This window comes from Zea mays, chromosome 1, assembly GCF_902167145.1.
Source record: "Zea mays cultivar B73 chromosome 1, Zm-B73-REFERENCE-NAM-5.0, whole genome shotgun sequence".
Classification (NCBI taxonomy): Eukaryota; Viridiplantae; Streptophyta; class Magnoliopsida; order Poales; family Poaceae; genus Zea; species Zea mays.
The window spans coordinates 153,861,435-153,886,327 of record NC_050096.1 but is presented as its reverse complement, the minus strand read 5'-3'; the positions used below and the strand labels follow the sequence as shown (position 1 = coordinate 153,886,327).

The window sequence follows — 24,893 nt, the reverse complement described above, 5'->3', positions numbered from 1 at the left end:
AATTATTAGACAAAAAGTCTTTTGCCTCTTTAATCACATCAAGGCTTGTCCCCAAGATTAGAATGTCATCAACATATAGGCATAAAATTACTCCCTTGCCCCCACCATACCGATAGTATACACATTTGTCTACTTCGTTCACAACAAAGCTCGCAGATGTCAAAGTTCTATCAAACTTTTCATGTCATTTCTTAGGTGCTTGTTTTAGGCCATATAAAGATTTCAATAATTTACACACCATGCCTTCTTGACCATTTGCTACAAACCCACTAGCTGCTCCATGTAAATTTCCTCATCTAGTTTTCCATTTAGGAATGTTATCTTAACATCCATTTGATGGACGAGAAGACCATGAGAGGCAGCCAAAGAAAGTAGCACACGAAATGTGGTCAATCGAGCCACATGTGAGTAAGTATCAAAGAAATCATCACCTTCCTTCTATGAATAACCTTTAATTACAAGCCTTGCCTTGTACCTTTCAATAGTACCATCAGGCCTAAGCTTTTTCTTGAACACCCATTTACTCCCAATGGGGTTACACCCATAAGGATGTTCAATGACCTCCTAAGTTGCATTAGACATAATAGAATCCATCTCACTCCTTATTGCTTCCTTTCAAAAGTCAACATCGGAAGAGGAATATGCCTCTTCAATAGTACTTGTTGTGTCATCCATAAGATATACAATGTATTCATCACTAAAGGACTTTGCAATTCTTGGTATCTTACTCTTTTGAGTTGATACATTGTCATCTTCCACGGAATTATGTATATGGGATGTTGAGAGCACCTAGAGGGGGTGAATAGGTGATCCTGTAAAAATTAACACTAAATGGCACAAACTTGGTTTATGAAATGTTAGTGGAATCAAAACCAAGGTACTATGTATAGAGAGAAAGAGGTGACTTCTTCACTTAATTGCTCTTCACAAGGTGAGTATTAAACTTAGAGCAATTATCAAGTGAGTAGAAGCAGAGAGAATCGCATACGAATAACAACAGATGACACAACGATTTTATCCCGTGGTTCGGCAAAGTAGAACACTTGCCTACTTCCACGTTGTGGCGTCCCAATGGATGAGGGTTGCACTCAACCCCTTTCAAGCGATCCAATGATCCACTTGAATACCACGATTTTCTTCCTTATAGCAGATGTTCCCTTTGTGAGGAATCTCCATAAGTTGGATCCTCTCACCCTTACAATATTGATCACAATTAAAACCACAAGAGTAAGGGAGGGAATAGAAACACATGCAAGAGCTAGAGTCACAACAGCGACACGCACAAAAGTCAAGAAACGAGCACACAAACACAGCAGAGAGAGTTCACAACTCAACAAGTGCTCAAATCTCAAACACAATGATCCGGATGTGTGCTTGCGGAGTCTAGGCGTCTTAGGATGTTCAATGGAGGCTTGGTGTACTGTTCCATGCGCCTAGGGGTCCCTTTTATAGCCCGAAGGCAGCTAGGAGCCGTTGTAACTCCATTTGGTAGGCAATTCTTGCCTTCTGTCCATTGGCGCATCGGACAGTCCGGTGCACCACCGGACATAAACAGTGCACGATTTGTTTCCTTCTTTGGCGAAGACGACTGTTGAACCCTCGATCCCCTTAGCACACGGGACACTGTCCGGTGCACACCGGACAGTCCGGTGCGGCCTAGTGACCATTGCCTCTAGCCACGCGTCGCCCGTTGATTGCGCATCGATCACGCTACCGACCGTTAGCACAGACACTGTTGGCTCACCGGACAGTCTAGTGCACACCGGACAATCTGGTGAATTTTAGCCGCGGCGTCCTCGGCGATTCCCGAGAGCAGCGAGTTCGTCGCTGAGCCATCCTAGGCGGACATTGTCTGGTGCACCCGCAGCTGGTGCATTACTGGTTGTTTCAGCTGAACTCTTTTCCTTCTTTGGACTTGACTTAATTGAGTTCTTGGCACTTAGAAAAGCAAGTTTAGCACATAAAACAATTGACTAAGTGTCTAGAACTTACCTTCACATTTGATCCACCTAGATATTCCTTTGCTCAATATTATGTTAGTTCACACATAGTGTGTTGTGTATCTAATCACCAAAACAATATGGAAATAGCCCAAGGGCACATTTCCCTTTCAGATTTCTCAGTGTGTTCTACCGAAATAAAATTCTCATAGGGTATCGTTGAATCATCATTAGACGTATCATGTGTAACTTTCATAGGAATTTTGTCAACAAAAAACGTAGCATCTCTGGACTCCATAATTGTACCAACCAACATGTCTGGTACTTTAGATTTTATTATTAAAAACCTATATTCAATGTTGTGGAAAGCATACCCAAATAAAATGCAATCAACAGTTTTCGGTCCTAATTTGTGCTTCTTGTTAATTGGCACATTCACTTTAGACAAACAACCCTATGTGCGTAAATAGGAGATATTTAATTTCTTCCTTTCTTATTAGATTGTGGTGAGTATGGCGGTGTCCTCTCATGAATAATACCATGTTCTACACAAAAATAAAAAAATCACCCGAAAAATATTCTCCACCACGATCAGACCTTAACCGTTTAATTTTCCTATCGAGATGATTTTCGGCTTCAGCTTTATAGGTCTTAAAATAATGCAAAGCTTCATCTTTTGATTTTAAGAGATACACATAACAGGATCTAGTAGAATCATTGATAAAAGTAATAAAATATCGCTTGCCTCCTTTAGTCAATATTATGTTCATCTCAAATAAATCGGAATGTATTAAGTCTACTGGTGCCAAACTCCTCGCCTCTGCGGCCTTATAAGTCTTGCGAGGTTGTTTAGATTGCACACACACCTGGCACTTAGAACATTTGACTAAATCAAATTTCAGGATAAATTTAAATTTGCTAATCGTGACACACAACCAAAATTGATATGACAAAGTCATGAATACCAAATATTCGACTGATTTGAAACAACATTGTTCACAGACTTATTACATGTATCATGCAAAGATAAGCAGAACAAACCTCCACTGTCATAGCCTTTTCCAACAAATGTTTCATACTTTGATAGTATACATTTATTAGACTAAAAAACAAGTTTATAGCCATCTTGACATAATTGTGAGCCACTAACAAGATTCTTTTTGATAGAGGGTACATGCTACACGTTCTTTTAAATAGCACCGTCTTTCCTAAAGTAAACTTCAGAATGGCTGTACCCACACCAAGAACACGCGCATGTGATCTATTCCCCATCAGCAAGGCTCCAGTCCCTTTGTATTGATAATAAGAAAACAAAGAAATATCATCACACACATGAATATTAGCACCAGTATTAGCCCACCACTCAGGGGATTGACACACTGAAAGAATAGTAGGTAAAAGATTACCATATCCCGATGTTCCTTCTTCAGTCTCGCTAACAACCATGTTTATTGTTTTCTTCTCTTGGGCTGGTTTTTTCTCTTGCTTAGATTTGTGGTCTAGACAGGCACTTGCTCAATGATCAGTACTCCCACAAACAAAACAACCTGCTCCTGTGTTCTTCTTTTTGAATGTGGTTGCCTACTTGGGCTTCGTGGCATTCTGTTGTTGTACTTTTTATTATTATGTGGTGCATTGGAGTTCTTCTTTTGTACCATATTGGCACCAGAAGTCTTAATTCCTTTTCCACGAGTGTATTTTGGTCTCGCCCTCTCCTCGACTTCAAGATAATCAATAAGCTCAGTCACAATAAACTCTTTTCTCTTATGTTTTAGAGTGGTAGCAAAGTCTGCTCAAGAAAGTGGCAGCATAGCGATAATACCGTCGACCATGAACTTGTCAGGCAAGACACATGGAATTATTCGAGTTCCTTGGTCAGTGTCTGTATTTCAAGAGCATGTTCAACTATAGGACGGTTTTCCACCATCTTATAGTCAAACAACTGCTCCATGATGTATTGCTCACTACCGGCATCAGAAACACTGAATTTCTCATCTAATGCATCCCCTAATTCTTTTCCAGATGTGCAAGTTAGGTAAGAATCAACATACTTGCTGGCAAGAGCGCCAATCACGGCGCCTCGAAACAGGTTATCAGCAACGTCGAACATTCTCTCCTCTTTAGGAGTGAACTGTTCGGGTTTCCCCTGTGCGGCGTGATAGTAGTTCATTACTATCAAACACAGTATCATCTTACTACGTAATCTCTTGTAAAACGTACCATCAAATGGTTCACATGGTTTTAATGTAGCAGCAAAACCACTAATATAAAAATGCCTAATATCAGGTTTTTGGATTGTTAGAAAATTAGGTGTTGGGGGCCTTCGTCTTTCAAAGGTCCTCAAAAACATGATTTAACAATGTCTTCCAAGTGTGACATATGAACAGGTACCTTCGGACTCGGGTTAAAAGCATATACAATGTGAAGAGCATGGTCGTAACGAAGGCTGGTGTTGCTCCAAAGCTACGCGCAAGGGAGCTTCGGCTCAATGGCGGAAAAAGGAACCGACTTAAAGGGGAAAAGGCTATCTAGTCCCCATTGGGTTGTCTATAAGTCAATAGTAAATATGAAGGGCATAAATGTAATTTCACACAGGCTGCGTCCTGTGCCTATAAATAGATGAATAGTACCCCCGTGCTGTTCACGCTGATTTGTACTTGCTTGTGCGTCACACTTGTACTTTCACCTTCTGTCAAGTCAAAGGTACAAATGTAATTCAATATTGTTTCTGTTTTTCCATGATAATATAATGAAGATGCGTTAATAATGTTATGTGATAGTTCATGTTGTTTCTTATATTTCATATGCTTCTTCTTTTATTAACATATACTGCGATGATGAAGGTATGTCCTTCATGACCTTCGTCTAAAGATCATTATATCCTAAGGGAAATAATGCTTCGAAGGACGAAGGGTATTAACCTTTAACATTTTGTGTTGCCTTGTTCTTAATTCATAGCATTTGAGAACAAGTCCCCAACATTGGCGCCCACCTCCGGTGAACTCATTCGACCACCTTCGGCAAGCACTGACCTTCGTCATGCCACCGAAGAAGATAACCGCGCCAGGGGCTGCTGCACTGTAGCCACTGGACACAAATCAGGAGATTCTCTCTCTCCGAGAGGCTCGAAGCCAGAAGAGAAAGGCCACCAGTCCAACACTCTAGGAGGAGGAGTTGGACCAAGAGATCAGGGACATGGAAATCATCCATCAACAAGTGCAAAGGAAGAAGGAGAAGATGGCTCGGCTGGCCGATCTTCAAAGGAAGATCGACGAAGCTACTGAAGAAGTGTGTCATCTTGCTCAAGACGAACAAGACCGAAGGCCCCAGCACAGGGAGCTTCGTCAGGAAGGCTTATTCAACGAAGATGGATGGTATGATGATTTTAATCATGATACCTTTACTTTTGATGATGCTTCTCCCTTGGCAGCAGAACTGCAGGCTATCCCATGGCCACAATCTTACAAGCCACCTCAGCTACTAATGTATGATGGGCACTCAGACCCAAAACAATTTCTAATGAGCTATGAGGCAACAATATCCTCATACGGAGGCAATGCAGCTGTCATGGCTAAGTCCTTTGTCATGGCAGTCCGGAACGTGACCCAGACATGGTATTCTTCCCTTCGACCAGGGACAATCACGTTGTGGCAGAAGCTCAAGGACATGCTGGTGACCAGTTTCCAAGGCTTTCAGACGAAACCAGTCGCAGCTCAGACCTTGTTCCAGTGCACGCAAGACCATGAGGAATACCTCTAGGCGTATGTCTGAAGGTTCTTGCGACTGAGGGCACAAGCGCCCATAGTGCCCAATGAAATTGTCATTGAGGCCATGATTAAGGGTCTTCGGCCAGGACCCACGGCTTAGTACTTCGCCAGGAAGCCCCCATAAACTCTGGAGAAGCTGCTTCAAAGATGGATGAATACATTCGGGCTGACAACGACTTCCGCCAAAGAAGGGAGGAAGCTTACAGATTCTCGGAGATGACCAGGGGCTTCGGAGGAAGAATCCACCCGAGGCATGTCAGGTCTTGCACACTGCTTCGTGCCACTCTCCCTACATACCAGAATATGTGGGCAATCATCTTGCAGCTTCTGTTGCTTCGGCTAGCCATTCACAGGCTTCCTGGCCATAGCTCCCACCCCCACCACCACTACAACCAACCTATTCCCGAAGCCAGCAGCTAGAAGGGCGCCAGCACACCCAACAACAACGGGAGTTCAGGGAGGAATCCGAAGCTCGCACAGTCAACAGTACTGTGCCAGTTTCAAAGCACATTTATTGAGCGATATCCTACCCCCGAAATACTTTTATGTTCTATGTCATTTTGTTTTTCAATAAGGAACAAGCAATGTAAATCTAGTTTTAATTCCTTGTAATAGTTTCGCTTCTATCAGAATGAAATATATCTTCTTCACAGACTTACGAAGCTCAAAAACTGTCGAAGCTCAAAAGTCATTCCTAAGGGAATGCAGAGCTAAAAATCGTCGAAACTACAAAAAGTCGTTCCTAAGGGAGCGCAGCGTATGTTTTGCTGAAGCTACAAAAATTCGTTCCTAAGGGAGCGCAGTGTAAGTTTTCTGCTCAAAAGTCGTTTCAAAGGGAATGCAGAGCCAAATACCGCCGAAATATAAGGCGAAGAAGTTCAAAAGACGTTCCTAAGGGGATGCAGAACTTATACCGCTGAAATAGAAGGCGAAGAAGTTCAAAAGACGTTCCTAAGGGGATGCAGGACTTACACCGAAAAATAAACGGTGAAGCTGAAAAATAAACGGCAAAGACATTTCAGTCGTTCCTAAGGGAATGCAGAGATTGTGTTCTAGTGTGGAAGTGTAAGTATGTGCCTTCGGCATCAGCATCATTTTGCATCATATCATCACATCATTCTGCATAGCATCACATCATACATCATATCGCATCAATGACACGAATCAGATACAAAGTTGATCTTCGGAGAATGCTTCATAAAAATGAAAATGTGCTAAGGCACAAAATAAGATTTGAGAAATACAGCTTCATCAGCCCTGTTACAAAAGAAGATATCCCTTGTGTACGAAGCTTGGATATTTTTTTTACGAAGCATGGATCTTTTTCTTCACGACGCATGAAAAGAAGGGAAGGTGTTTTTTCGCCGAAAGCTCAAAAACGGTATGTACATAAGTTTCATGCATCGTAAAGAAATAGAATATAATAATTTACATATTCGATCTAAAGTTACACACATCAAATGTTACAGCTTCATTGCAATAAAAGCACAATGTTTATTCTATTGTCTCTTACATCGACTATTTAAAATGTTTTTACAATAAGTGTTAGTCTTCTTTCAGGATCTTCTCTGCAACTTCATTTAGCAATTTATTGACGACTTCATCAACGATAGATTCGGCCATATTGATGATCTCCAGTGCTTCCTTCGTTTCTGGATCAGCCAGGGGATCGAACGGTTCCAGCAACGGAGATAATTCAGCTGATGAAGGAAAAAGTTAATTAGTCTGAAGCTATAAAAACAAATGTCGAAGCTAAAGGCCACGAAACAATACCTATACGTCTTTCACGCTCTGTAGCTTCCTCAGCTGTTTTGCTTCTACTCGGGCGTCATGAATGTCTTTTCACTTTTCTTCATAATTTCGTGAGCCATTTCTCGGCCACCATTTACCCAGATGTCATTGTAAAATTTCCCGCCCATTAAACTTGCTTCAGCTGAGGGATCATTTGTATCATCCACGGAGAAGGCAGCTTCGGCCTGGGCCAGGGCCTTGACATGGTCGCATCTCGCCTTCTCTAGGATGGCTGAAATTCCCCTTGCACCGGAGAACGCGCAGACATCCCCGCGATCACTTAATATTTCTTTGAAAGCTTCGGCCTCTCCACTTATGCATTCGATAACACCTTCAGGGTCACCTCATATGAAATTATCTTCGTTAGAATAGGCGCCCACGTTGGCGAAGCTAGCCTTTATTTTCTCCACGCAGCCCAAAGATTTTTCAAAGCATCTTTCCTTGGATGCGCGAAGTTCTTCAACTGTTTTCTTTAAATGGTTTTTCCAATATTCACTGATCTCCCGGTTAGCTTCTGCGAGAGTGCATTTTTCTTTGGCTTCTACCAACTGCTTCCGAAAGTCTTCGATTTCATTCTTTTGAATTTCGGCTTCAGCCTTGAAACTAGCTTCATCTTCTTTCACTTTGTTTACCAATGAAATCAAAATTTTGTCTTTTTCAAGACCTTCGTTTCTTAATTCAATTACCTCTGAACGAAGGTTGTTCAGAGCCATCGTATATCCTTCATCTTCAATGTTTTCTGAGCCCTAAGCGCATTGCTAAGAATTAAGCCCTGCAAGAGGAGGACAAAATTAAGTATAAGCAAATAAAATATTTCGTTTTCAAAATACAAAATTAGCTTTTATACCTTTATGCTATTATACGCCAAACTGTCAGCAAGCTCATCCTTTGATAATATTGAAAGGCCATCTTTCAGCTTCGGGAATCCGATGCTTCTACCTATCTCTCGGCAGACGGATATCTCTTTATTATCCGAGAGACAGTACAAAAAATCTTCTTCCCCACTGCCATTAAACACTAATGCCCCCTTCGGGTATTTTAATTTTTGGGCATAGTGTAGTGCTTCTAGCTTTTCTTCTTGAGAAAGTCTCTTCCCCAAAGCATGACGAATGATGTAATCAGTGCTTTCTTTTGAAGCTTCGGTAGCAGCAGCTTCAACCTTTTCAGATGCAATTTGCTCTGCCGCTTTTTCTTCAACTACGGTAGGCTCTGTCTCGGTGGGCTCTGAAGGCCCAGCTTTGGTTTCAGCTTGAATAGTTGCAGCCTCGACTTCTGCCTGCTTTGTTTCAGCTTCGGGTTGTGCTTTCGAAGCTTCGGCAATCTTTCTTGAAGGAGTAGAACTCAAGGTTTTTGTTGTTTCTAACACAACATCTAGCACATTTGTCATCCTTCTCCTCTTAGGAGTTGTGACAGAACTCTTTTGTGTCCTCGGCACTGTTGCCTCTGTTGAAGGGCTCAAAATCTCTGGCATTTTTGTTATTTCTCTAATTTTCGACCCCTCAGCTTTATCAGCCGTCGCCTCAACTAGCTTAACTGAAAGTAACTTTGGCATTACGGCTGGCTCTCCAGTGTCCTGCGCAGGCAGAACAGTTTCTTTTGTTTTGGCAGCTGAAGAGGCCTCTTCGCAAAATTCAGGAATCATGGCCGGTTCGATGTAACGCGGCCGGTGAGTCAGAACCTTCAACTTTTTCCCTTCGGTGCAGGCCCAACTAGGGTGTCCGAAGTAGCAACTTTCCTCTTTTCCCCTGTCCCCGCAGAGGATAGCGGTAGTCGGGGTAAACAAAGCCAATGGCATCAAAAACTCTGTTCAGTCTCTTTTTTCCCCGACCTCCGAAGGCTGCGGACAATGCATTATCTTCTGCCTTGGAATATGCTCCAAGTAGTTCATCACTTGTAGCTTCGATACACTTCAGGCAGTCGTCGTTCGGTTCATCGAACTTATCACCAAACCTGAATGTATACTTCAGCCGAACCAAATCTCCTTCGCTAGAGTTAGTGATGGTCTCCTTCGGCATTTCCCAGCTTTATACAAGCGGCCATACTCTAAAGGCTATATGTTCTTAAATTAAATCTCTTGTGCCAAAGAAGGAGCAAACAGTACTGAAGGCCTTCTGGCACGCTTCGGCGGCGTCATCAATTTCGACCTTCGGTCTTCAAAGGCCGAAGCGGGACCATATGGGGCACATAATGACTTCCTTAATGTCTTCCCTCGCTTTCAAATCATTCTTTACATAAAACCATTCTTCCATCCAAGCCCCGGGCCACCTTTTCCGAAATGTCGGCACCGGGTGGCTTGCATTGGGGCGAGCGATAAATCCATAACAACTGAAGTTGTTGTGGTACTGTTCTTTACCCATGGCCTTCGTCTCATATAGAAGTTTGTGCATACTGTAGAAGCACTTTGCGCTTGGCTCTAGCCCTTGGCTCCTTACTGCCCAGACAAAAATCCCCATCCTTATTATGGCTTCGGGGGTGATCTGATGGAGGAAGATTTGGTAGGTCTTCAGCACTTCAACTACAAACTTACTCAAATGGAACCGAAGCCCAGCCTTGAAGAAGCTTCGGAAAATCACAACTTCGTTCTCCTCAGGTGCAGGGACGTTGTTGTCGCTGCCAGCCCTCACAACAGACAAATCCTGAAAGTACCTTCCTCTCATATTTTCAAGATGACTCTGTTTGATGGTCGATTTTTCGAAGATTGAATGACTTGGCCTCTAGGGCCGATCCTTAGAATATTCGTCCCCACTTTCCACATCATAGCTATCGCTGTCACCGGTATCTTCAGACAAGCCCTCCAGTATCTCTTTAGTAATATTCTCTATATTTGTTTTTGTCATCGACTCGACAAATCCAGCAATATAAGAATCCACAGTCTTCTTCTCCTTAAAAAGCTTCTCCTCTTCAGTCAGCTTCGTCTCGGCAGCAACCTTCTTGTCTTGAGACATTTTTTCTTCAGAAATGGTGAAAACGCGTCTTTTAAACCGAAGCTCAGAGAGCTTGAAAAACTAGCAAGCGCTAGTGAGCAATAGCTATAAAATTGAGAGAATAAAGCAAATGGCACAAGCAGTGTATCAAGTGCAGTCGGTGTAAGTTCCTATTTATACGCCCAGTGCGCTCCAAATTGGAGGGCCCCGTCTATCATTGACTGTTGCTATTCTAGCAAAGGGAAGGTGTTTTTCGGACCTTCGGCTTAAGGCCTTCATCCATGTCGCAGTCTGAATTTGTTATCTTAATAAATTAATACTGTGAGGGGCTACTGTTGGGAGCCTTCGTCTTTCGAAGATCCTCAAAAACATGATTTAACAATGTCTTCCAAGTGTGACATATGAACAGGTACCTTCAGACTCAGGTTAAAAGCATATACAATGTGAAGAGCATGGTCGTAACGAAGGCTGGTGTTGCTCCAAAGCTACGCGCAAGGGAGCTTTGGCTCAATGGCGGAAAAAGGAACCGACTTAAAGGGGAAAAGGCTATCTAGTCCCCATTGGGTTGTCTATAAGTCAATAGTAAATATGAAGGGCATGAATGTAATTTCACACAGGCTGCGTCATGTGCCTATAAATAGATGAACAGTATCCTCGTACTGTTCACGGTGATTTGTACTTACTTGTGCGTCACACTTGTACTTTCACCTTCTATCAAGCCGAAGGTACAAATGTAATTCAATATTGTTTCTGTTTTTCCATGATAATATAATGAAGATGAGTTAATAATGTTATGTGATAGTTCATGTTGTTTCTTATATTTCATATGCTTCTTCTTTTATTAATATATACTACGATGATGAAGGTATGTCCTTCATGACCTTCGTCTAAAGATCATTATATCCTAAGGGAAATAATGCTTCCAAGGACGAAGGGTATTAACCTTTAACATTTTGTGTTGCCTTGTTCTTAATTCATATCATTTGAGAACAAGTCCCCAACATTAGGCATTATCAGTTTAAATTAATCCAGAAGAACAGTGTGATATATGTGATGACATGTATGTGCATGTGTGTATCACTACTCGCATAAGCAGTAAACAAAAATGAAACATGCACAAAAACGTAAAATAGAAAGTACCTTGCGGAGGGACCGATGCTCAAAGCGTTAGTGGCTCCATTCACACGAGACATCTCGTGTGTATGTTCGATATAGTCGTACACAATCCATGCAGGAAGATGTATGTCGTGCAGTCCCTCGAACGGTCGCTAGAAGATGAACAGCAGAAGTAGACGAAGCGCTACAGGTCGAATGGATGAAGCGAGCAGTCACGAGTACGCTCCCCAAAAACCTGATCGCCTGCACACCCATGCAAGTGTACCTCTACGGACGACGATTTTGGAGGTCTGCTCTCCCAATCTCCCTATGCTTGTAGAAAGTGGGACGAGGACGTGTTGTTTGCAATACGTGTGAGAGATCGCGCATGTAACAGGAAGAGCATCCTCCTCCTCAATTCTTATACACAGTCAGAAGGAGGGGAGATGGACAACAGACAGTAACGGTCGCGCCATTAGAACTAGAAACAGATGAGTAGCTGACGTCTATTACTAGCTATAAGACAGGAAACGGACAGTCATCATGATGGTCATCACTCCAGACAAAATGTTCAAACGTTTGAAAGGAATATTCGGACCAAGGTGCTATCTACCACAAACTACACCACTGCATGGCACGGCCCGACCGCCCGCGGCGGCGCGCACGCGTGTGTGGCAGTCCTTCATCGCTTTCTCAACTTCTCAATAGATGCAACAATGGTCCACATATTTAAGTTGATTGATTTATCCATTGAACTTCCAATATGGTGCTAAATTATTGGTACACTATAGCATTAAAGTGAGCCATTAGCATTGACTATTATTGAATATTAATTGTACCAAGCCCACATTAATCCAACATAAAAAAAACATGATCTAGACATCCCATCAAAATAATATAATATAAATAGATCAAAATAAAATATTAAAACATAGTAAAATGCACGATAACAATTATAATTCACAAAATTTCAGCACATAATCTGAGTAAAGATCAACACAATATTTCAATTATAGTAACACAATATTTGAGCACATAACAGTTATAATTCATGAAATATTGTGTTGACATTTACATTGTGAATTATAATTGTTATTGTGCATTTTACTATGTGTCAATATTTTATTTTTTAAACTAGTTATTTTATATTATTTTGTTGAGATGTCTAGATTATGTTTTTTACTGTGTTCCTTTGCACGAGCGCGCGGCTAGGTTTGTATAGTAAGGGGCAAATTAGTCAAATCATGTGAAATTATTGTTAGAACTATCACGGTATTATTTAAATAGAGGTGATTTATGAGTGGTGTATCTTGGACCTATATTTGTAGTAGTGGTGTTGTTTAGACCCACATTTTTAACAGTGGTATAGATCAAATTCTCCATCACGTAGTAATATGGTGTGACGGGTGCGGTACCGTGGTGTTTGCTCCACTTGTACTCTTCGGTCGGCTCTAGCGGGCAGGCGTAAGATACCTTGGGTACTTATTACTCTTTGATTAGGACGTATTTGCATGGTCCTTAAATCAAAACTTTGATCATTTATATCTTTTAAAATATATCATCAATAAGTATAAAAATATAATCATTTTAAAATACTTTATATATGAATCCAAATATATATACCATACGCAAACTAAAAATATTTTTTAGCTGTATATTAGTTAAAGATTTGAAAGGTTAGCTTTAATCAATGGGACAAATGGGACAAAGGGAGTGATACTTAGTACATATGCTATTAATTATATATACACACACGATGTATATTTAAGAGCAACTGTAAGAGCATAGCTAAATCAATTAGTACCAATAAAAATAGAAAAACGACGGTAAAAATGTGATCCAACGAACTCTCCTTACTCGCTTCTCTATCACGTCGAGGGCGCTAGACATCTTTGTCGAGCTCGCTTGGCTCGCAATCTCCTTCCTCGCGTACATGTGCTCCACTTCTCACGTCTATTTCTCTTCCCCCGCCCGCGTGCCTGTGCCCGTTTTGAGCCTGTGTCGCTCCCTACCATGTCGTTCTCTGCCTGGGCGTCACACGGCAGCAGCGTTCAGTGCGCCATGTCGCGGCGGTGGCGGCCTCCAGTTTCAGGTCGCGGCGACGGCGGCGGATAGTCCTCAGTTCACGGCGCCAACGAGGATACGGAGAACTGGAGAAGGGCCACGTCAACCAGCCTGTTGTTTGTCTCGGAGAGGGAGAACAGGCTGGACACACTGTATTGGCCGTGCGTTTCAACATTTAGGTGAAGCCGTTGTTTTCTGGCCAACATCTACAAAGCCAAATTGTTCGGCAGTGGCTCGCGGCGGCTGGTTGTGAGTTGATTTAAATACAAATAGAAAAGATTTACACAGTTGAGTTGATTTAAATATAAATAGAAAAGATTTACAGAGTTAGTTTATTGGTTTACCCTGTTTATGAAGTTGTTTATTTTTGTCCTCATGTAACTTTAAATTTAGCTAGGATTATATCTAGGCTTTTGGAGTACTATATATATTTAGGGGTATTTGAAAACTAAGTATTTTTAGAGTTTCAAGGTAAACCATGGTACTAGAGAATACCATAGTGATTTTTATTAAGAAATGTTTGGCTACGTTGTAAAAAAAACTAAAACTCTGCCTTGTGCCCTTATGTACCATGGTTTTGTAGATACCATAATATTTTTAGAGTATTTAAAACTCCACTCCAACCCAAAGTTTGTCTATAACTAGTCTTGTACACGTATACTAAATATTATAGTTTGAGATACTTTATCTCCAAACATATGTTGCTAAGAGCAATGTAAAAAATACAAAGATTATATCATGACAACTTAAAATCATAGTATTCCAAAACCTGATTTTAAAATACTTTACTTCCAAACATGCCGTCGACCAAATCAGATTCGAAGACAGCACAAAAATATAATAACCGAAACTGCAAGAGTGAACTCAAAAAAATCTCATCTCATTTCTCCATCCATTCATCATCATGATTATAATACATTGACGACAGAGAAAACCAAGAGAACGGAAAATGGAAACATAACGGACTCCAAAATCAGTCTCTAGCCCGTCTAGTCCAAAAGTATGGTATATGCCCCAGTGCCCGTATGCCTGTATCCTTCACCACTGCTTACTAACCATATCACTCCATCAGAAACACATGCTGTAAGATACCGACGACTATGTCCCACTAAACCTGCACCTAAAGAACAAAAATGATCTCACACCACCATGATCACCGATATATCTACACGCCATCTCCAGTTAACACAACACTACCAACATCTCCGACTGGCAAAACATCATGCAGCTTGGATCCAAGGGACACACTATGTTGGTGTCAGATTCAGCTCGATGCCACGCTGCCTCGCACTCTCCAGGATGCTCTCAGTGTTGCTCCCACTGGCTTTGCAGTAATTCAGATGGGCGTGCCACAGCTTGAAGGAGAAGGGATAGACCGATGCCGCCTGCTGATAGAACCTCTTCAAAATCTCTGTGGCATGCAGTTTCTCCAGGAGGCCTGCACCTTCTAGCCATACTGATTCCGGTGCGACAGGTACAGCTCGAAAGATGGCATTGATCAGAACAGAGCTTGCCCAGAACCTGGTCCCAGTGGAGGCTGCGCCATAACCTGTGAAGTGCTTAGCTACGAATCCACCAACAGCCAAGCCCAGGCGATAGTTTGCAGGAAGAGCCTCCATGACTGTTTCAACAAAATCAACCAGGTACTTCACATCGCTAATGCTTTTTGGAAGGAGGGATGGGCCAAAGCACACTTCAAGGACAGAGTTTATCAGAGAAGAATCTGCAGGAACAGAACCAATAGTATCATCTATAAGCTGCCTAAGCCTATGCTTCTTAATATTCTGGCAAAACCTTCGTGACAGCAGCTCCCTCGTGGGCAAGTTGCAATGATCAGCAAGGTAGCCAATGATTAAACTGAATGTAGCCCGAGTTTGAGCATCTGTCGAAGATGATGATTTCTCCAGCTCCAGTGCATGAATTGCAGCATGTTCTCTTATACAGTGCTCGTACCACTCCCCATGAGCCAATTTCAATGCTTTACTCGCAGCCATTTGTGCTTCCTGTAGGTTGTTCTCCAGTATCTTATACAGTGAGAGGTTTAGTAACCGAAAGACGAGATCTTCTGATATAGATGGACCAGAACCAACTGCCTGAGGTGAAACAAGTGATGATGTTCCAGGTTCTTCACTGCTCAGTTCTATACAAATAGCAGCATTGCTTTGGATATCACAGTCCTTTCCATGTTCTTCAAACCAGCAAGTCAGTACCTTCTCAGCTAACTCGGCATCAGTGGCCAGAGCATGTTCAACATATTGATTCCACATATATTGAATTCCTTGTGCCTCTTTAGGCCAATTCAAGATCAACTCATCAAAGCTTTTCAGACCTGGACATGTACCATGCTTTCTGTCTAACCGAGCTGAGATCAGAAGAATCTGAGGACACATTGGGTACTCCTTCATGTAGGTCACCAGCATATCAACAGAAGATTTTAAGCCTCCAATGGCCGCTAGACAACTAATGTGGTTAACAGCGAGGAATTGTGATAACATCAGGTAAGATGGATCCCCGTTTTTAACACACTCACTAATATCTTCAGCCATCTTACAAGCAGCAAAATTTAGAAGATCTGTAATCTTATCTCTGTTGTCTACACTGGGATCAATAGAAGGCCATATTAAAGCACGAGGTAAAGCTTTCTGAAACTCCAGCTGATCAATAATTTCCTCTGGAAGGTTCCTGTAAATTAAGACATATAGGCACGAAATCCAAAATATGCATCTGTCGGACATGGTCAAGCAAGAAATGACATCAGCAAGCAACTTGTCACCAGAATTATCAGGCATTGCAGTTGGAAGAATTCCAATAATCCTAGAAACTGCCTTGTCTATATTTCCAGACATGCACAGGAAGTAAATCATCTGTAAGAAAATGTCTAGTATGAAAGCACTTCTTTCTTGTAGATCCTTGTCAGTCTCAGCTGTCATTTGGCAGAGCATGCTCAAAGCATCGTTATAAGCATCCAATCGATCATCAACGCGTAACCTACTATTTATATACATAAGCCATAATTCATAAGAATAAACATTGTGTTGCACCTAGAAAGAAAACAAAGTATAAGGTTTGTTGATAATTATACAATAGCATCTACAAATTATAAAGCAATCATGCATCAATTGAATGTAAACCACAAATATAAAATGCCCTAAATCTCATCTATAGTTTTTTCATGTCCTAAAAAGCTGAAAGCACAATCTGGCACTATAGGGGTGCAACCATAAGCAAACAAGCCATACCAAATGACCAAAATTTAGCTTTTGCGTGAATAAGGTCCGCAACTGATACATTAGAACAAGCAGTGTAATAATAAAAATAAAAAAGAAAAAAAATGTTTATAGCTAATGCATTCCAACATAAAATGTTTAAGGCTTGAACTAAATGGCAAGAGAGCAACCAGTAAATAGTTTACCGCATCAGAAAACATGTCATCTTTTCCAAGTCCTTCATCCTTTTGATAGTAAATATGGAGATAAAACACCCACAGGATAACTGTACTTGGATCAGCCTCAATGGACCGCGCCAGAAATGAAAGAGCCTGCAAAATACACATTATTTAGAGTTACGGTAATGGCCAACGTTACAATATCCAACCTGAATTCAACTGTGTAGAAGCAGCTAAACATGTTCTAATCTGAAAGGTACAACATCCAATGCAGAAGTTGACCTTGATTCTGTCAGGCTTGTTTACTTTTCCACAATATAAATCAAGGGCTGCCTCCAAGAAGAATTCAATATCAACAGAACCCTGTACAATCTTATTCTACACGATATGAAGTTACACAGCAATAATCAAAATGCAAGCAGATCAGATATCAATGAAGTAAATATATTCATTCAAACCAAAAATGTCATATCATCATGTTCCAACTTACAACTACTATGAAATGTATACTTTAAATGTCTGTAAATTCTTGGTCCAGTGCAGAAGGAAATTGTCAAAATCAGAGCATTTTTCATTGGAACCACAAGAAAAGAGTGCAGTGTTAACAAGTACCAATATAACATAATCAATATGCCATTATGCAAGAATAGAAAGAGCAAAAAACTTCAAGAATAAGTTTAGTGTAAAGAACCAGACTCCAATATGTATGCCACTTCTGTGATGTGATGATAACTGCAATACAGTGTGCTCTACCCACCTTCCTGCTATCCAGCATTCGAAATTTTAGTAGTTGTCTGTTCCTATCAAAATCAGCAATCCGGCCATCACCAGCCTGAAAGAATGGTGCATCTGATGGAAGAACTCTTTGAACAGATAAAGGTAAAGGAAAAGAAGCACAAAACCCCCTTTGCCAATATTGCCATAAACTGCTAGCCAACACTGACTGTGTCAAGTTCAGATCAGCTTTAATAAGATTTGAACCAACACGATACACTGGCACTGGAAGAATATACTGAGACAAACCATAAGGGATCTGGCCTGCATGAAATCATCTGTTACAATAAATTAAATGGAAACATTCATAATGCATAATGTGTATGAATTATGGAATTATACAGTCAAGTAATCAACACGATAAGAGAGCAATTGTACATATAGCAAACCTGAAACAGAGATCATAGAGTGTTTTGTAAGCTCTAGCTTTCTCCAATCATGATGCTCAAAATGCTGCCACTGGCACTCTTCGTCATTGCATTTTCCTCGAAGCTCAAACATGCAAAAGGGCCAGAAGGGATCAATCACACTGTGCACCATATTATTATCATTTTGGGTAGTTGGGAGCATCTTCATATTTTCTCCAACAAGGTCGTGTATCATATCTTGTACACTTCCTGTAACTTCAGACACTGCATCACTGGTCAGATGGTCATTTTTGTAATCTGAAAGCTCCTTGCAAATCCCAGGAAATGCCCGCTTGATTTGTCTAGCAGCATTTAGTGGAGCTGAAGAAGGAAAAATAAGACTGTCCATAACCAATGGCATGCATAACTCTTTGAGAGAGGAAATGTTGTCCTCAGGATCACAGTTGCCCATTGAAGGACCACTACAAGAATTAGAGAGGCCAACAGTTTTTTCAGCACCATCATTTTCCAGCTCCATTGTACCTGCACAACAAAATAAAGTATTGCTACACAGAAGTTCACATGTGTGGTGTAGATAAGTTCATCATTTCCTAAAAGAAGACGAGGAAACAGAAAAACATAACTTCTAGCCACACTAGGATATTCAGGAGTATGCCCAATTGTCTGTATAGACAGTTTAAGATCTTTGCTATCCATCACCATAAAAAAGAAAGAATCAATGCCTCCAAATAGTAACGACTTCCTCCTACAGGACTCAAATTTTAATAGATTTCCATGCAAGATAACACAAGGATAAAAAGATGATGGCATTATAGTGATAAAACTCACTATCATCAGTAATATTTATGTAAAAAAGAACATACCCAGTGCCGGAGGCTCCCACATGAGTGGGGTCTAGAAAAGGGGTAAACCGAGGCCAGCCTTCCACCGCAAATGCGGAGAGGTTGCTTCGAACCCGTGACCCGGTGACATAGTGAGACAGCTCTCACCACTGCACCAGGCCTGTCCTTCTCAGTAATATTTATTAAAGATGATTCATATTTTGTGTGTGTGTGTGTGTGTTAACAAACCTAAACATAGTCACCACAAAGATGGAAGTTTATTGATTAGCTTATGGATGGATGCTTGCAAGGTAAATCAGTATATATTGCGACGCCTCAACGCATATACAGATCATTAAATCTAGAATTAGAAGTACTAATAGAAACCCAAGTGGTATAACCTTCAAGAGTAGTTGTCATAATATTCTGCTCTGCTTCCTGTAACTGATGTCCAACATATGCAGACTGCTTGCCATGTTCTGCAGCTACTTTCCCAACAGCAAGTCCTTCAGTACCTTCATCAATGGTGCCATTCAAACATGATTTCTTCCCAAACCTTTCCACCAATCTAGACCTCAAAGAAGCTTCTAAAAGTTCATAATCCTCACCACCGTCACCAGAAACTTGTCTGTTTTCCTCTGCATATACATGTATAGTTTCTTCCATTTGATTCTCAACATCCAGAGCACATTCTGATCTTGCCTGTCTAGTCGGGAACAGAAGATCATCCTCCATATAATCTGAAAGGATGCTGTCAGCATTGACAGCACTCACAGAGCTGGGATCAGCTGTGCTGGCAGCAAGCTTATCACAATAGTGTGGACGTGCTTCATCTTCATGCTTATCAATTTGCTGCTGAGAAGGTTCTTCAGGACACAGCCTGTGTCTACCACCCTGATTTTCAGGAATCTGACTAACTGCATGAATCTGAGAATTGAGCAGTGATGGCATTGCAAGGCCATCTTCAGGATTCCGAATACTCAAAGACTGCACCAAAGAAGAATTCTCTGCAATTAAACCATGGACTTGTGAAGAGCAAATCTCCCTTTTTCTACGAAGAATTGCACATCTTTCATTTGCCTCAAGTAAAGCTCTTTGTGCTTTGCGATAAGCTCTAAGAGCTTCTCTTTCTTCAGCTTCACATTTTTGTCTATGCTCCTGAGCATCCTCCAATTCCTTGTCTTGTAATTCTTCCATCTCAAGTAGAGAGAACAATATTGTGTTCTGTGTCTCTACGCCTATCTGGCCACTGCTGTTCAAACATTCGTCATTCTGCGGGGAAAAAAAGAGGGGAATTGATCAATTGACCTTACCTTACTCATGATTCAAATTATCTGTGCTTTACTGCTGTAATAAAAAATTAATGTAACTAACACAGAAATTTGACACTGAAATCATGATTCCAGAAAAAGAAACTAAAATGAGTTCAACAATCAAATCAAAGCATGCACATGCTGAAATACATGCTTCCAGAAGGAACCCTTCTCAGTTAGTCAGTTTAGTGTCAGGTATAATCAGTACAAATTTCTAGTGGCTCCAAATTGCTACCATATGTGTCTCAGTTGCATTCAAGCTCAATAGTTCATTCCAGGGGGGCATTCTAGCAGGTTAGCAACACAGCAGAAGTATTAACTGAGCATTGACTAATTAGATGTATTACTAATAAACAAGAAAAATAAGTAGAGCATCACAAAAGTGCAGAACTAACCTCCTTTCCAGGTTGCAATTGTGGTGTTCCGTCTAACACAGGTGAAGTACCAACAGCCAGTACCTGTTGCCTAGCTTGGGCTGACGTCACAGGGGCCAACGCACTTGTATCTTCTGGTATAGTTTGTGTGTCAGTAAATGGTGGTTGTGCTGCAAGCCCATCATGTGACTCAAGCATAACATGGTTCTCAGCACCTCCTGAATCTTTGTGGTGACGTAGGCTCTTAGTTGCCCCACCTTGTTGTATTTGATCTGCAAGTTCTGTTGTGTCTGTTGTATCTGTTTCATTAACATTAAGGTTCATAGTAATTCCATTTTCAGACCGATTTGTCACTTCTGAAGATTGCACATTGGTTTTTCCTGATATAGAACCAATAGGTGCCAATGGTGTCAGGTCACTACAAAATTGGTTGTACTGCTGATTGAGCTTCAACCTTTTATTTGGTCCTCCACTATGTTCAGACAGACTATTAAAGCGTGAATATTCACCAATGCTGGAAGCTTCAAGCCTTATCTTTTCAGATGGCAGCCTTGGCTGATTGGAAGAAAAATCTGCATTCTTTGTAGCAACAGCGGACAAAGGTCTTTTTTGACCTTTTAGTTCATTTTCTTTAGCAGCTATCTTATGGCGCAAGATTTCTAACCTATGATCTTCAGAATGTACTCCTACCCCATTTTGAACTTTCTGTTTAGACTTTAGAGGATTAACTTGGCGGACAGGCAGCTCTTTCCTGAAAAAGGTATTACCTGATGCCCTGCCGGCCCCAACATTTCTATGTGTGAATGGAAAAGCAGGCAAGTGTGCAGGACCTACTTTTGAACCAAGGTTTTTCTGCTGAGATACTTCCTCTCTCATGATCCTAGTTTGCATACTGTTCCCTGTTCTCTGTGTACCTTGAGAGCTAGCCTTCCTAACTTTATCTCGCCCTGTCTTCCCAGAGTCTGCCCCACTATCATCATCTGAGAAAGTTATCAGAAGGTTATCACTTGACACAGGCTTCTGCCATGAAAGATTCCGGTTAGTGCCAGGTTTGAATTGCCCCTGATTCACCCTCATGATCTTCTTGTAACTTGGAGCAGACGCTTTATGATTCAGAGCATTTGAGACAATCAAGGTGTTACTGCCTATTAAGTCAGAGAATAAGAGGTATCAGGTAACGCAGCCAGATCAGTAAAGAAGCAGGCCATCAATACATGGAAGGAAACTGGCATAAAACATGAAACACAGGATCGCTAATCACCTTTACCGAGGAGACTTGCCGATGGCACTTGAGATCCAGCCTCCACAAACTTCCCAAGAATGGATGCGGCACCTAGCTGAGTTTGCAGAGTCTGTTCGAAGCAATTTAATGAGTATGATAAGCGACAAATGTTGCAAATCTAAGCTCACGTATCGGCAATAAATGCATTGGTATGTTCATACATAGGTACATAACACAAAAGGGTGACAGATATGCAATCATGTATGTACATGCTAAATATGAGAAATCGATAAATGCAGTGCATAAATAGATCAATCAGAATCTCACAGCACTTAAAGCGCCAGTCATGTACACCGTACAGTACCCAAACCAACAACACCGACTTGGCAACTACAACTTCAAGGCAGCTCAACCATAACAGCAGAATCAGATCGCATTTAAGCCCTAGATGGTTGTCATAGTCCTAACTCCTAAACACCGAACAACGAGCTTCTAAGCATGCATCCAATCCCATTCCCATACTGGAAGCCCTCTTCCGGTCGCTGCCAGGTCTTAGAGCCACAGCCAGTGCCACAACAGCGCGTCCATCCCCCAACAATTCGCCAAGCTACAAATCAAGCACGCTTCATCAGAACACCTAAGCAAGGAAGCATCCAGCACCGCCAATCCAAGTTCGGTACCCTAGCCGCGGGACGAGTCAAAAGCGTCAACGGCAAGCAACTGTAGAGCGGACGCGATAGAGCTGAAGCAGCTAGATCCGGGGACGAGCGAGCGAGCGCGGGTCGAGAAGGCGCGAGAGCTCACCTCGTCGTCGTCGGCGCCGGAGGAGAGCTCGCCTTCTTCGCGCACCCTCGCAACCGCTGTCACCGGCGGCGGAGGAGGAGGAGGAGGAGGAGGAGGAGGACGACGATGCGGGACCGCGCTAGGGTTCTGCGAGGCGGCGGGCGCGGGTTTCGAGCCCGTCATGGGAGGGAGGAAGCGAGGCGACGGTTTTGGCGACGCGGCCGCGTCGTTTTCGCCGCGTGCCGTCGCGCCCTCGTCCTCCGAGAACGGAAAGGGTAGGGGAAAGCAGCTACGATTTTTTTTTTGTCGTAGGCGCCGAGATCCTGACCGGTGGGGCCCGCAAGTATGGAGAGAGCCAGAGAGGGCGGCGGCGTGGCCCCGTGGGCGCGAGAGGGATTCCAATTCCCACGTTTTTTGTCTGCGGGGCCGTCGGATTTTCGGGGCTCACGCTATAGGTTGCCAAACGGGCCGGGCTATATGGGCCAGCACGAAACACGACTATTTTAATATGACACGAACACAGCACGTGTAACGCCCCGAATTTTTGCAGTTGAATTTTTTTTCTTTTCTTTACTCGCCAAAATTCGGGCGTTACCTTTTCTTTTTCTTTTTCCCTCGCTAAACCTTGACCTTTTCCAAAGTTCTAGCGGGATTCGGTTTGGAATTCCCGTATGTATAAAAACCCTAAATACTTTATGTTGTTTGATGCACCATGCCGAACCTTGCATTTCTTTTGATTGCTTTGAAAGTGCAAATGCATTCATGTAGAAAGATCGGATTTCGAAAATGTTTTCTTTCTCTTTTCTTTCTCTTTTCTCTCTCTCTTTCTCTCTCCTTTTTTTTTCTCTCTCTCCCGCGCCGTGGGCCGACCCCGGCCGGCCCAGCCGCCCCCTGGCGCCCCCCTCTTGGGCCTAGTAGGCCCAGCCGCCCCTCCCCCTCTTTCCCTTATCCCCTAACCCTCTCCCTCTCCCCCCTCATTTTCTCCCTCCCCACCCAAGCCGCCGCCCCCTACCCGCCCCCTGCCCTAGCCGCCGCCCCTGCCTAGGCCGCCGCCCCTCCCCGTCGCCGTTCGGCCGCCCCGCTCGGCCGCCCCGTCCCCGTCGCCGGTGAGCTTCCCCCTCCCCCTCTCCTCCCTCCCCCATCCCCTCCCCCCTTTCCCCATGGCCGGTTCGGCCGCCTCCCTGCCCGCCGGTTCGGCCGCCCCGCCCCCCGGCTCGGCCGCCCCCTGCGCCGCCTCCCTGCCCGCCGGTTCGGCCGCCCCTGCGCCCAGCGGCTCGGCCGCCCCGCCCCCCTGCTCGGCCGCCCCCCTGCGCCGCCCGCGCCCGCGCCCCGCCTAGGGCCGGTTCAACCGCCCTAGGGCCGGTTCAACCGCCCCCCCCCTTCTGTTTTTTTATTTTTTTTTATTTTATTTTATTTACTTTCTGTGATCATAATTACTGTATTTTAAGTAGGCTAATCACTGTTTATGCTATGGGAAATAGGAAGTTTAATTTAAAATTCCGTTATGCTATTGATTCACGTAGTTAATTGTTTACCCTGTGCAATGTTGATCAACTAAAAGTGATTAGGTTTCCATCAGTATATATAAATATATGTAACAGAATTCTTTTGTTAAGAACCATTTGTAAGTGATCGTTAGTGCATAAGATTTAACCCCCCTGCGAGACCTTTCCCGTTTCTTTCTAACCATAACAAATGCGTTATCGAATGTCATACTTGATGCATATTCGCTTTATTTGTTATCTTGTATGGTGTACTGTTCTTTTGTATTAAATATGTGGATGTATGTATGTATGTTTGCGCTCGCATAGAGAACGATCCGGTCGAAGAGCCCGAGGAACCCGCAGGAGAAGCCCCTGAGCAGCAGTCGTTTGGTGGAGGCAAGTGTCCTTTGACCTATCTATGTCCTATTCATTCTTTAATTCACCTCCCGCATTACACATTTATACCTAAGGATTGACTAGCTTTTGTTATCCATGTCCTTGTTTACCTATTTGGGTCGGATTATTACTACTTAGTCTGATGCTATTGCTCAACTCTAATCAATGAACATGATGTGATTATCTATGATACGCTGTTTTCCCGTTCTTCTTTATGATATACTTGTGGTTTTCAAGGGGACTCGAGCGGTTTCTCGAGTGCCTCTCCGTAAGGACCTGTTCTATGGATGACCGCCCGGGAAAACAGTGCAACCATGAGGGTGGAATGGGGTACCCTTAGCTGAATAATTAGAGGATCCGGGGTGTAGTTCACTTAGCCGTCGTGCCGTCAA

At 42.6% G+C, this 24,893-nt stretch overlaps 1 protein-coding gene across 3 annotated transcripts; it reads right to left on the bottom strand.

Annotated features, from left to right (window-relative positions):
• Nucleotides 1–14,338: 14,338 nt before the first annotated feature.
• On the bottom strand, nucleotides 14,339–22,973 carry LOC100502213 (uncharacterized). 3 transcript variants are annotated; one of them, NM_001363234.1, is made up of 9 exons: nucleotides 22,643–22,900; nucleotides 21,878–21,968; nucleotides 20,638–21,761; nucleotides 19,331–20,201; nucleotides 18,130–18,630; nucleotides 17,724–18,004; nucleotides 17,249–17,344; nucleotides 16,994–17,119; nucleotides 14,339–16,622 (listed from the first exon to the last, which is right to left on the bottom strand). In NM_001363234.1, exons 1-9 carry the CDS (start codon nucleotides 22,802–22,804, stop codon nucleotides 14,829–14,831), a joined length of 5,046 nt encoding a protein of 1,681 aa, NP_001350163.1. In that variant the 5' UTR covers nucleotides 22,805–22,900; the 3' UTR covers nucleotides 14,339–14,828. The 3 variants fall into 3 exon arrangements, with proteins under 3 accessions (NP_001350163.1, XP_020394817.1, XP_008647542.1); XM_020539228.2 differs by having other exon boundaries at nucleotides 14,441–16,622; nucleotides 17,249–17,338; nucleotides 22,643–22,973; XM_008649320.3 differs by having other exon boundaries at nucleotides 14,441–16,622; nucleotides 17,249–17,329; nucleotides 22,643–22,973.
• Nucleotides 22,974–24,893: the final 1,920 nt, after the last annotated feature.

What these genes read in the sequence shown, in the direction of transcription:
- LOC100502213 (NM_001363234.1), bottom strand. Translation starts at nt 22,804, where the DNA reads ATGACGGGCTCGAAACCCGCGCCCGCCGCCTCGCAGAACCCTAGCGCG. An exon ending in AATTGCAACCTGGAAAGGAG is followed by an intron (nt 20,202 to 20,637) that starts GTTAGTTCTGCA and finishes TTTTCCCCGCAG; the next exon opens with AATGACGAATGTTTGAACAG. An exon ending in GAATGCTGGATAGCAGGAAG is followed by an intron (nt 17,345 to 17,723) that starts GTGGGTAGAGCA and finishes CATATCGTGTAG; the next exon opens with AATAAGATTGTACAGGGTTC.